We start from the raw sequence: 11,860 nt of genomic DNA, 5'->3' as shown, positions 1-11,860 counted from the left end.
CTCCTCCTCCTCCTCCTCCCACAAATACAAGCACCACATTCTGAAATGAATTTCAATTTGACAAATTATGTGATATTTGTTCATATCAATATTTGTTTTAAATAATAATCGACTATCTCAGTATTATAAAAACGGCATCGTTTAGGTTATGAGTGTCAAATTCAGTCAGACAAGAGGCCAAAATCCAAAAAACACTTTAGGTCAAACAGGACAAATGTTTATTTAACACCCTAAAACTACATTTTTAAAACTTTAAAACCGTAACTTTTTAACAGAATCATTAACTACATATACAGCTTTACCTGCATTAATGCTATTATGAGTGCTGTAAGCAGAATTTGGCCGCTGAAGATGCTAGTGCTGATAGCTGAAAACGCTGAAGATGATAGCCTGCTAAAATATGAGCTAATTCCAAATTAGCCTAAAAAGCTTAAAAAAAACACTAGCTAGCATGTAGCTGAAAAAAATAGCTAAACACCAAAACAACCCAAAAAAAGCCTAAATTAGCCAAAACAGCTAGCATGTAGCAAAAAATAGCTAAACTCCAAAACAGCCTAAAAAACGAAAAAAGTCTAAATTAGCTAAAACAGTTAGAATGTAGCCCTAATACTAGCTCAACTTCAAAATAGCCAGATTGTTAGCTTTTTAGCACTGAGCTAGCTTTTTGACTACTTGGCATCTACTGAAGTTTTTTATGCTAATTTAGAGTTTAGCTTCTATTTTAGCAACAAGCTAACGTTTTTGACTAGTTTAGCTTACTGAGAAATGTTAGCGTATTTTGGAGTTAAGCTAATATTTAAGCAACGAGCTAGCTTTTTTGGTTAATTTGCCATCTATTAAGGGTTTTTTGAGCTATAATTTGGGAGTTTTGCTCCCATTTAAGGAACACACTGAATATGTTTCCAATATTTTTATGGATTAGGGATTTTTAAGCAATTTTACTACATTTTCTTCAGAAATTTAGGTCAACTTTCATAGTTCTTGTAACACAATTTTCAGTCTTTTAGCAAATATAAGATTTTGCAAATATCTTTTGGGTTTTCAACAAATCCCTTCAGCAATTAAAGTAAATCATCACCATTTTTAGCAAAAAGCTTCAACATCTTCAGCGACTATTTCAGCAAAAACCATTCACACTAACATTATTGCAGTTAATGCAACTTTTCTAGTTTAATTTAAATTTGACAAATTACGTACTTAAAATGCATTTGTTCATATCAGGATATTAAAAAACACAAATTGACTCTCCGTATTGTGAAAACCTCGTCTGCATTGTTTAGGTCCAAACACGACTCAGAACTGATGAAACTGAAACTCCAGGATTCAATTACTTTAAGTGAATTTTGCATGAGTCATTTCATGTGAGCGTAATTCCATTTGTCCGGCCGTACCTACAAAAACGCACAAAGTAAACAATGCAGCGACTGCATGTCTGACTGCAACCACCCCAATCCCATCTGCCGAAGCTCCTCCCCCTTCCACCTCCCCAGAGAGCCATCCGCCTTCTCAGCACGACCCTTTTAACTCCCAACTTCAACGCTTCTCGTTTTCCTCCACTTCTCTGTCGAACATTTTACCCATAAAAAATAAAATCTACAAATTAAAGTGTTGAAAACCGGAGAGAATGTCACCACAATTCAACACAATGATATTTTTATTTTTATTTGAAGAAAAGCAAATTAAACGTGAAAAGTCAGATTTTTTTTTTCTGGCAGAAAATCAAAGTAAAACTATTCTTATGTTCATTTATTTATTATTTTAAAGATGTTTTTCGTCATATTTTTGTAGTTTTTCCTTGAAGCTATTATGACCACATTTGATACTTAACCAACAAAAACAGAAGCTTTCATGATTTAAAGATGAGAAAAGTCAAAGGTTAATATCAGGAACAAAAAGCAGCGTCAGAAAGTACGGATCAGTACTTTCCTCAGACGGATCGAGCGGTTTGGATCGTAAAAATAAATTCATCGTTACACCCTCAGGCTGCAGGTTTAAAATCTAAATGAGAACCAGAATCTTACCTAAAGCATGATGGGAACTTTTGGAAGAGGAATGAGGGAACTCTCCAGTCCGCTGGACTTCTGATCCTTCAATGATCAATGAAGATGTGATTCAGTTTGTGCTCTTCAGTTACGACAGAAAGAATATCCTTGAAATCGGACTTAAAACAATGAATCAAACACCATGAAAAGAAAAGATTTGAAGACATCCTGTCAAACTACCGTCCTCTAAAGGAAATTCCTTTGCATTTGTTTGCTGACAGAAGATAAAAAGTTACTGATAAACCAGATGTGATCGATGCTTGTGGACGGGCTGCAGCTGGACTTTTTCAGGATGTTCTGACCTCAACAAATGATGACATTTACACTAAAAACAAGGGGCTGATTTCATGTTATTCAAGCTAACAAAAACTTAAAAAAATAAAAAAGTATTACCTCCAGTGCCTCTCTTTGGTCCTCATTTTCCCAACAACATTCATTACAGCTCAAAATGTGAATTAAATACATCATAAATTTGACTTTTGACTTGCAAACCTACAACCAAGTTTTCTTTAGTATTTAATTCCTTGGAGAAATTCAAAAAAACGAATCAATTTTTGATTAACAGTAAAAAAAAATGAAATGAACGACTGTTGAAAACATTTAAATTCAATAAAGAATTTTGCCTTTTTTATGCTTTTTTAGAGACAGACTCTGGTCAAGCTTTACCGTTTTTAAGTCAGGGCACAAGAGCATTTATAATTCTATCATAAGGACATTTGATCACAATACAGTCATGCAAACGTTGATTATAAGCTAAACTTTAAAGACACAAATATTAGATAGTTCTTGGATAATTTAAAGACCCACTCTGATCATCTTTTGGTCTATTTTCAGAGGTTTATTAATCATGATTATGCAATTTTTAGTCGAAAAGGCTAAAATATGTGCGGCCAGTGCTGAATTTTTTTCTGGCCGAAAGTAAGTCCGCCCCCATTTCCAATCATCCATCTATTTGCACTTTGTCCTGCTAGCTTACAGCCCTTCACACCCACAAGCTAACATTATCGGTGAGGAATTTTGATCAGATTTGATCCAGATTCCAGCTCAGACGAGGAAAACAAAAATGTTCACAGATCCATTTGTCTGCATCAGAGTGTGATCCACCCAGCGTAATTTCTGTCTCAAAAAAGATCTTTAAGACATTTATCATCTGGTCCTGACTTCACAATTTCATTAATTAGAAATGTTTATTAAATATTAATTTTCTTTGTCCTCCATCATGACAAAAATGCTATACAGATATTTTAAGAATACAATTTTCCTCATAAATGTTATCCAATCTAGAGAAGAGAAGAAAACAGAAGTCTCAATCAAAATTAAACAATTATGATCAACAACAGACATAAACCAAATACTAAATAAAAACAGCATATTCGGATTTTCAGTAAGCTTAATGTTTGGTTCAAATTTCTACTACTCAATTAAACTAAACTAAAAATGACTAGAAAAGTTGTATAACTGCGATAATGCTAGTGTGAATGATTTTAGCTGAAGATACTGAAGAAATTCGGTGTAATTGTTGTAGGGATTTGTTGAAAATGCTAAAGCTATTTGCATACAGCTAAAATTACAAATGGACTTGAAGTTGCAGATATTGCATTAAGTGTACAAAGAGTTTGAAGAATTTCTTGAAAAAATCCGGTAAAATTTAAAAAAGGGTAAAATGTATGAACTCAAAATTAGCCCAAAACCTCAGTAGGTGCCAAGTTAGCCAAAAAAGTGAGTATTTTGCTCAAGTGTTAGCTTACCGGTATCTCAGAGAAAGTTAAATCCTTAGATACCAAATTAAAAAAAAAAAAAAAAAAAAAGCTATCACACTGATAAAATACTATCTTAACTCAGAATTAGCCGAGGAAACCTCATTAAATGCTAAATTGTCTAAAAACGTTAGCGTGTTACTAAAATATTAGCTAAACTCAAAATTAGCCTTAAAAACCTCAGCAGCATTAATGTCCTTAATATTAAAATTTGAGGAACTGCATAGTACAAAATTTCTCAAAATTTCGTAAAATAATTTTTTTAATTGCGTAATATTTCAAAATTTGCTTGAAATTACAATACAAGCATGAATTTCCTGTTGAATGTTTTCAATTGCAAGATTTGCTGAAATTACAGGAAAAAAATCCTAAAATTTTCAATGGGGTTTAGGGAAAAAGAAAATCACATAAAATCGTAAAACTGTGAAGTTTACAAATACCTAAAATACAAGTGTTAATGTCCTTGTTCAGCTGAATGTTTTGAGACAAAGACTGCTGAAATTGTTTAAAGTTTGAATGAGTTTTTACGTGCTAAAAACGTACGTAAGAAAAATAAATGAGAAAGAGAAACAGAAACACGCGAGTTTTACATCCCACTTCCGTAGACGATCTTTGCACACCCACGTGCTCCAGTCTGGACCAATCAGAGGGAGCTGGGTAACGGTTGAAGTTTGAATCTCCCCCGGAAAACAGCGGTCGATGACAGGCGTTTGTGTCGTTCGTAAACACGGATTGAAGATCGTTTTCCCACCAACAGGTCGCAGTTTTTCTGGATTTTATTCAACCGAAGCAACAATGTCCAAAAATCAGATTTTCTACTCCGACAAGTACAACGACGAGGAGTTCGAGTACAGGTATTTACAGACCAGATGACTATCGTTCAAACTCGCGGGCGGTTTTCTAGCTAAACTTTAAGAGGCTCCGAAAATCTAAACTCTAGTTCATTCTTTTGGTTCCTCTCTGGTGGTGTGACGTAAATGACAGTTTTAGTAAAGAAGTTAATCGTCAAAGTCGGTGATGTTTGTCCGTTTTGTTTAGTAACGGTGCCAGAAGAGCACTACATCCGGGTAATTTAGCATTCAGATGGTTCGAGTCCACCACAGTCCGACCTCTGAGGGTTCTGCTCTCCGCAGGCACGTTGTTCTCCCGAAGCAGCTGTCCAAGCTGGTGCCCTCATCCCACCTGATGTCGGAGGACGAGTGGAGGGGGATCGGGGTCCAACAGAGCAAAGGCTGGATCCACTACATGATCCACAAACCAGGTCAGAACCAAACTGCAAACTGGGTCAATCACGAGGTTATTACTAACACAGGTGCTGCTGGAATGACGTCATCTGTGTAAGGACAGGTGAACACTGTTAATGTCATTAAATTCTCCAATCATCCTTTGATCTATTTTAAATAGTTCCTTTAGCAAAAAAAAAAAACAAACTTGTCGTTTTCTAAGAAATAGTTTCTGCAGAGTAGAGCTGCAGCAAACGATTATTTTAATAGTCGACTAATCAAAGAGAAAAAAAAAAAATTAATAGTCGACTAATCAGCGATTATTTTTTCCAAATAATCGGGTCATGTGCAAACTGGATGCATAACACACATCTTATATATATATAAGGATATATATATATATATATATATATATATATATATATATAAATAAAGCTATATAAATATATATAGCATTACCTGTGATGATAATAGTGTAAATGCTGTTAGCTGAATCTGGCTGCTGAAGATGCTGAAATTGATAGCTGAAAACACTGAAGCTGATAGTCGGCTAGAATATTAGTAAAATTCCAAATTACCATTAAGAAAAACAAACAAAAATCCTAAACTAGCTAGCTTGCAGCTGAAATATTAGTCAAACTCCAACACAAGCGAGAAAAAAAATCTAAATTAGTCAAAATAGCTAGCATGTAGCTGAAATATTAGCTAAACTCCAAAATAGCCTAAAACTAAAAAAAAGCCTTAATTAGCTGAAAAATTAGCTAAATTCCAATTCGCCTTAAAAACCCTAATAAATGCCAAAATGGTCCAAAGAGCTAACAGAATGTCATTATAACTTTCAACTTGACTAAACTCTGACTCCATATAATATAAAGTAACGACTAACTGATTATCTTGACAGTCGATTAGTCGACTAATCGTGGCGCCCTTCTGCAGAGCAGCAGGAGTTCTTAGAAATTCACCTCCGTGTTGTGGGCGGGACTGTTGGCATGGATAAAGCCCGCCTCCACATCCCAACATCCATCTGTTTACATTCTCTCCTGCTAGCTTACAGCCCCTCACACCTCAACCTAACATTACTGACACAACAAAAACGGCGAACAATATTAGAGCTGTCCAGTTGTGTAGTTTAGATCCAGATTCCAGAAAAAAACAAAGACGTTCATGGATCTATTTGATCTCGTCGCCATGAGAACATGTTAGAAACACTTTCATTGGACTGGACAGCTGGATTTGGACTTAGAATTCTGAGTCCATGCAGTGACCTTAAGTCTCTCTAAATTTATGTTTTCTTTTTTTAAGAAATGATAAATTATGATTTTACAACAGAATATTAGCTTCACAATAAAAGAACCAAAAATATGGGAATAAAGCCATACATGATGAGAAAAGTCAATATTTTACCAGAATAAAGAATTCAGAGAAAAAAGCTTTAAAGATAATTTTAATTGATCTTGTGCCAGGGAAATTGGTTTTATAGTCATAAAATTATAAAATAAAAAAAATATCAATTATTAGACTAAAGGCATAAATGTCTGAGAAGAAAGTTAGAAAATTTACAAGAATTAGGTTGTGCAAATTATAAGAAAATAAGTTTTATCGTCAAAGAAATGTTAAATTACTATTTTTTTCAAAAGTATTAGAGCCACTGTAAAAGAAGAAAAATAATAATTAAAAAAAGAATAAAGAAATAAAAATAAAAAAGTCAATATTATACTGAAAAAGTTAAACACTTGTGATAAAAGATCTACAATTTATGAGAATAAAATTGTAAAATTAGGAGAAAAGTCAAAAATGTTACTTAAATTGAGTTTTAATTGATCCCCAGAAATTGATTTTAAACTCATACAAATGTGAAAGAGAAAGTTTCACAATATACGAAACTAAAGGGGTCTAAGTATGAGGAAAAAACAAAATATTTACCAGAATAAAACGTAAATTTACAACAAAACGATGTTCAATTCACGAATATTAGACCATAAGCGTAGGCTTCAAAAAGTCCTAATTTAACACGAGAAAAAGTTGTTCCTTTTTGAAAATTAAATGTTAAATGTAGCTTTTTAAATATTTTAATGAAGACGCTCAAACATGATCTGTTTAATTTATGATCCTGATGATTCAGAGAAATCGTTTGGACCAAATGCTCCAGAATGTTCCTGAATCTGCTTTATTTTTCATAAAATCACTCTTTTATTTAGAAAAAAGCATGACCGATTCCTTGTGAAATTATTACTTTTTAAATCATACATTTACTATTTTAGTCTAATAAAATTTTGATTTTATTCTCATATTTTTATTTATTTTCTTTAATCGCTGCACCTTTGGGTTTTGGACATTTAAAGAAAGTGAAAATCTCACATTTCCTCTGAGCTTTGAGATCATTTAGCAGAATTGTCTGTTTTTGTGGTCATTTTTGTATAGTAGTTACTACCAGATGTCAAATCAAAGTTGACAGGTTTGGACGTGAACGCTGTTTCCTCCTGTGTGAAGATGCTCACAGATGTCCGTCTCTCTCCTCAGAGCCTCACATCCTGCTCTTCAGAAGACCTCTTCCAAAGGAATAGACGAAGCCTCTAGAGAAGCTCTTTGGTGCTGCTGAGGGACGCGACCTTCTCGTCCACGGACGTTTCTGATGTGAAGACAAGCTGATTAGTTCCGTCAGATTCTCTTCAGTTTCAAGGAAACCTGATTCTAAAACGAACGGCGACTTTCTGAACGATGTGAAGCTGCAGTTCAGTTTAAAACACTTTTGAAATGTGAGGATTCGATTCCCACATCCCCCGTCAGTTAAGAAAAGCTTTATTTTGAAAAGGCCCGCTGGGTATTTTTCAGAATAAAGTTCACGTCTGTCTGCTTTGTTCTTTCTGTGTTTGTTTATGGAGTGAGTTGTAGTTTGTTACTCGAGCAGGAAAATAAATATTATTTATTAGACGAGCGTGTGGTGTTTGGTATCGACTCTTCCTGTTTGCCGCTCAGTCGGAGACGCCGACCACCAGCGGCGTGACGAACTCCGAGTGCCGGATCCCCATGGAGTAGGCGGGGGCGCGGGCTTTGTGCACCGTGACCCTCTCTGGGTTGTACGCTCCCGGTCCGGGTTTCTCGGCGCCGTCCCTGGGTAAGCCGTGGCGCCCCAGGATGGAGAAGGCGGGCTGGCGGGGCAGGTAGACGCTGGGGGCGGTGCAGTTGTACCCGCACGGCCCCGGCGTCCTGGCCAGATCCACGGACGCGCCTCCTGCGCTGTAGCTGCCGGACATGGAGTAGTTTGCGCTGGCTGGTTTGTTCGGGACGTGGGGGCCCAGCAGAGGAGGGAGCGAGTATTTGTTTGGAGCAGGGACCTGGTCCACGCCGCGGTACTGCGTCCGGGAGCCCATGGTGTAGGACGGCGGCGTGCGCTGGAGGCCGCATGGCGGCGCCTTCTCTGGACTGTAGGCACCAGGTCCAGGAGTGCGGCACAGCTCTTCTACGGGTCGCACAAAGAAGTTAGTCTGATTCAAACACTCGACTGAACTTAAAATGACGTTAGGATGAGGAAAGCGCACTCTGAGGTTTCCTTCTGCCCAACATGGAATATGAAGGCGTGCCGTCCTTCCCAAAACGGGTCAGTTTGGCGTTGACGTGATACCGCGGTCCTGGACTGGAGTCAACATGGTACACTGGGGAAAAAAAACAAAATAAATCAGATTTTAGTTTAGTTGGTGTCTCCAAAAAGATTGTGAAGTGTTGGCTCCCTCTAGTGGTGTAAGACGGATATTACACCAATCAGAATATTCAGCTCATTTTATAAAACATTTAAACTCAGGTGGATAGTAAATGTTTGTTGTTGCTCACTCTTTTTGCTCAAACTGCCGTGGAAGGAGTAAGCAGGGCTGGTGGATTTGGTGAAGTCGTGGCCGATAAACCCGATGGTGGGAGGGAGTCCGTATCGGCCGGGTCCTGGTCCTGAGAGGCCCAAAGGTTGAAGGTTTGGCAGCAAATAATCATACTTTTCTTCAAGTTAAACGATAAAAGTTTTCAAATAAAACAATATATATTTTAAATAATTTGGAGAAAAAATATGTTATATTTAGCTCATAATTACCACATTTTTTGGAGAATAAGTCGCTTTTTTTTTAATAGTTTATCCTGAGGTTCGACTTATTTATGTTTTTTTTTCTCATGGATAATTTTGTTCCTGCGATTTATATTCTGGCACGATTTATACTTCAGATCGCCTAATTTATGTTGTTTTTTTGTGCCTTTTTTGGCTCCTATATGTCCAGAGTAACTGATTTAAAGTTTTTTTCCTTCTTTATTGTACATTTTCTGACCCCTATGAAATGTATTCCAGTGCGACTTAAACTTCAGACTTATTTATGTTTTATCATCTTTATTATGTATTTTACGGCTCCTATGATTTATATTCTGGTGCAACTTATACCCCGGAGGAACTGATTTAGAGTATTTTTCATTCTTTTTTACGCATTTTTTGGCTCCTGCAACTCATATTCCAGTGCGACTTATACTCCGGAAAAACATATTTATGTGGGTTTTTTTTTTTTATTGTGCACTCTTTGGCTCCTATGACTTTTATTCTGGTGAAACTTACACTTCGGATCAACTCATTTATGGGTTTTTTTCTTCTTTATTATGTAATTTTTGGCTCCCGAAACTCATATTCCAGCGCGCCGTACACTTCAGATGAACTTATTCATGTTTTATTTTATCCTTTATTATGCATTTTGACCTCTATGACTGATATTCTGGTGCGACTTATACTCCAGAACAACTGATTTACAATTTTTTCCTTATTTTTTAAAGGTTTTTTGGCTCCTGCAACTTATTTTCTGATGGAATTTATATTACAGATTTACTTATTTCGTTTTTTTTGTCTCTTTTGTTATGCATTATTTGGCTCCTGCAACTCATATTCCTGTGAAACTTATACTCTAGAAAACACTGTAAATCTGTAAATGTATTCTTAAGTTGGACCGTTTAGATCCCTTTAAATTTTCACCTATTCTCACACACAATCCGCTCCGATAACCTCCGGATAACGTCAGATATGCTCACTGAGTCAAACATCTGGTGAACGATTAACATGCTTACAACAAGTAAAAAAAACTCAAATGACACAAACATCCCATCAGCCAGCATGTTTGTGCAGCAGAATGTGAACAGTTCAACCAAACTGGTGAATTTAACTAGAAGTAACAAACAGGAAGAGGATTTTACTTCAGAATGTTTGTCTTTACAAATAATAAATCAACATTAGTGGGTATTTTATCGACATATTTACCTCTTTCTTTCCCTGCGATGGGTGGATATTTTTTCTCCATGTGTTGATTTCACAGGATCCTCACCGAATGCAGATCTCTTCAGTCATCAGGCGACTCCACGTCCACCGCGGCGTGAGTTCTCCTCGCATAATCTGGATCCAGTGAAAACTCAAAGACCCTCAGATCCAGAATCAATCTCCGGTTTGAAACCTGACGCCGATGACTCACACGAACCCACGTCGGTCCGCTGAACTCCAGTTTTACCTTGGACAGGTCCTCCACAGAGGTGGGGGGGGGGGCAATGTCATCACCTAGATTCACTCTCATGTAACGTTAGCTCCCCCCTGCAGAGCGTGAAACCAAGACCCCCCACTCTGCAGTGCGATGCACAATGTCGCCCTTCAGCCATGCATGACGTTACCACAGAGACTAATGTGTGGATGAGTGCAGCCGGGCCTCCTGCAGCGCCAGAGTCCCCATGGGAACTTGGTTTAGCTCAGCAGAACCAGTTGTTCCCTTTTATTAATGTCAAACATTCCGGTGTTTTGGGTTCTCCGATGACAGAAGATCCTTCCTGCCTGCTGCTGCAGTAATCTCCACACGACTTTCCAACATTTTCATCCCCATGTTTTAATGTCCCCTCAGGAATAATTAAAGTGTCCTGTAATGGGCTGATGACCCATGCAGGGGGTGCACCCCGCCTGCCTCAAGGATGGATGGCGTCAGCTGACCCCTGTGACCCTGGTTTGGAAAGACATAAATATTCTTTTTTTTTAATCATATTTTCATTTAACTTAGTTTGATCCTCTTTTCTGGTGATTTCTTTTAAAGTTTGTCTCTGTTATTCTAGTTTAAAGACCCACTCACTAACATGATGCCTTGGAGCTTTTCTTTATTGATGGGAGAAAATTAAGCTCAAACTATTCAATTTATGAGTATTTCTTGATTTGAATTGTTGTGAATCAGGAGCAGATGCAAAAGTGCAGATGACTAAAAAAAATGATTTGTGATGTAGATAATACACTCGGCTGGCCACTAACTATGGGGGTGGGAAAGGGGGCGGGGTTGCTCCATGCCAACACAACTCAGAGGTGAATTTCTATTAAACTTCTGCTATTCTGCAGAAAATATGACCTTGGAAATGACACGTTTTAGAATTTTGGCAAAAAAAAAGATTAAAAAAACATCAGAATTTAAAATTAATTTGTTTTTATTTGACACTTTTAACGATAATTGCCAGGGGTGTCGGTACGAAGCCCCACGCCGCGCCAGGGGGCCCAGCATGAAGCCCCACGCCACGCCAGGGGGCCCAGCATGGAGCCCCACGCCACGCCAGAGGGCCCAGCATGAAGCCCCACGCAACGCTGGGGGGTCAGCACGAAGCCCCACGCCGCGCCAAGGAACCTAGCACAGGGCCCCACCCCGGAGAGCCCCTCCAGCCCCAGACGAGCAGCCTATCACCCCCAGGAAGTTCTGGGCATCTCCCAACCCCACGCACGAGCCAGGTCCCCCCAAGCTGAGGGGTAATTTCTTTGATAAAAGTTGCATAAAGAAAGTAGGATTGTGAAGACGATCTGGTCGTC

General features: G+C 37.8%; 2 protein-coding genes across 2 annotated transcripts; one reads left to right on the top strand and one right to left on the bottom strand.

The window, feature by feature from the left end:
• The first annotated feature begins 4,431 nt into the window (after positions 1-4,431).
• On the top strand, positions 4,432-7,953 carry cks2 (CDC28 protein kinase regulatory subunit 2). The gene is made up of 3 exons (XM_024279490.2): positions 4,432-4,653; positions 4,933-5,060; positions 7,543-7,953. The coding sequence occupies exons 1-3, from the start codon at positions 4,499-4,501 to the stop codon at positions 7,584-7,586; spliced, it is 327 nt and encodes a 108-aa protein (XP_024135258.1). The 5' UTR covers positions 4,432-4,498; the 3' UTR covers positions 7,587-7,953.
• On the bottom strand, positions 7,582-11,838 carry odf3l2b (outer dense fiber of sperm tails 3-like 2b). Its single transcript, XM_024279489.2, has 4 exons — positions 10,298-11,838; positions 8,851-8,961; positions 8,562-8,675; positions 7,582-8,482 (listed from the first exon to the last, which is right to left on the bottom strand). The coding sequence occupies exons 1-4, from the start codon at positions 10,335-10,337 to the stop codon at positions 7,995-7,997; spliced, it is 753 nt and encodes a 250-aa protein (XP_024135257.1). The 5' UTR covers positions 10,338-11,838; the 3' UTR covers positions 7,582-7,994.
• Positions 11,839-11,860: the final 22 nt, after the last annotated feature.

The sequence above is a fragment of the Oryzias melastigma genome, linkage group LG4 (genome assembly GCF_002922805.2).
Source record: "Oryzias melastigma strain HK-1 linkage group LG4, ASM292280v2, whole genome shotgun sequence".
Taxonomy (NCBI): domain Eukaryota; kingdom Metazoa; phylum Chordata; class Actinopteri; order Beloniformes; family Adrianichthyidae; genus Oryzias; species Oryzias melastigma.
This window is presented reverse-complemented; position numbering and strand designations above follow the sequence as displayed.

Bases quoted from the DNA above. Each gene is read 5' to 3' on its own strand.
- cks2 (XM_024279490.2), top strand. From the start codon at position 4,499: ATGACAGGCGTTTGTGTCGTTCGTAAACACGGATTGAAGATCGTTTTC. The intron at 4,654-4,932 runs GTATTTACAGAC...TGCTCTCCGCAG, and splicing joins GACGAGGAGTTCGAGTACAG to GCACGTTGTTCTCCCGAAGC. The intron at 5,061-7,542 runs GTCAGAACCAAA...CTCTCTCCTCAG, and splicing joins CTACATGATCCACAAACCAG to AGCCTCACATCCTGCTCTTC.
- odf3l2b (XM_024279489.2), bottom strand. From the start codon at position 10,337: ATGGAGAAAAAATATCCACCCATCGCAGGGAAAGAAAGAG. The intron at 8,962-10,297 runs GTAAATATGTCG...TGGGCCTCTCAG, and splicing joins CATCGCAGGGAAAGAAAGAG to GACCAGGACCCGGCCGATAC. The intron at 8,483-8,561 runs GTGCGCTTTCCT...TGCGACCCGTAG, and splicing joins GGGCAGAAGGAAACCTCAGA to AAGAGCTGTGCCGCACTCCT.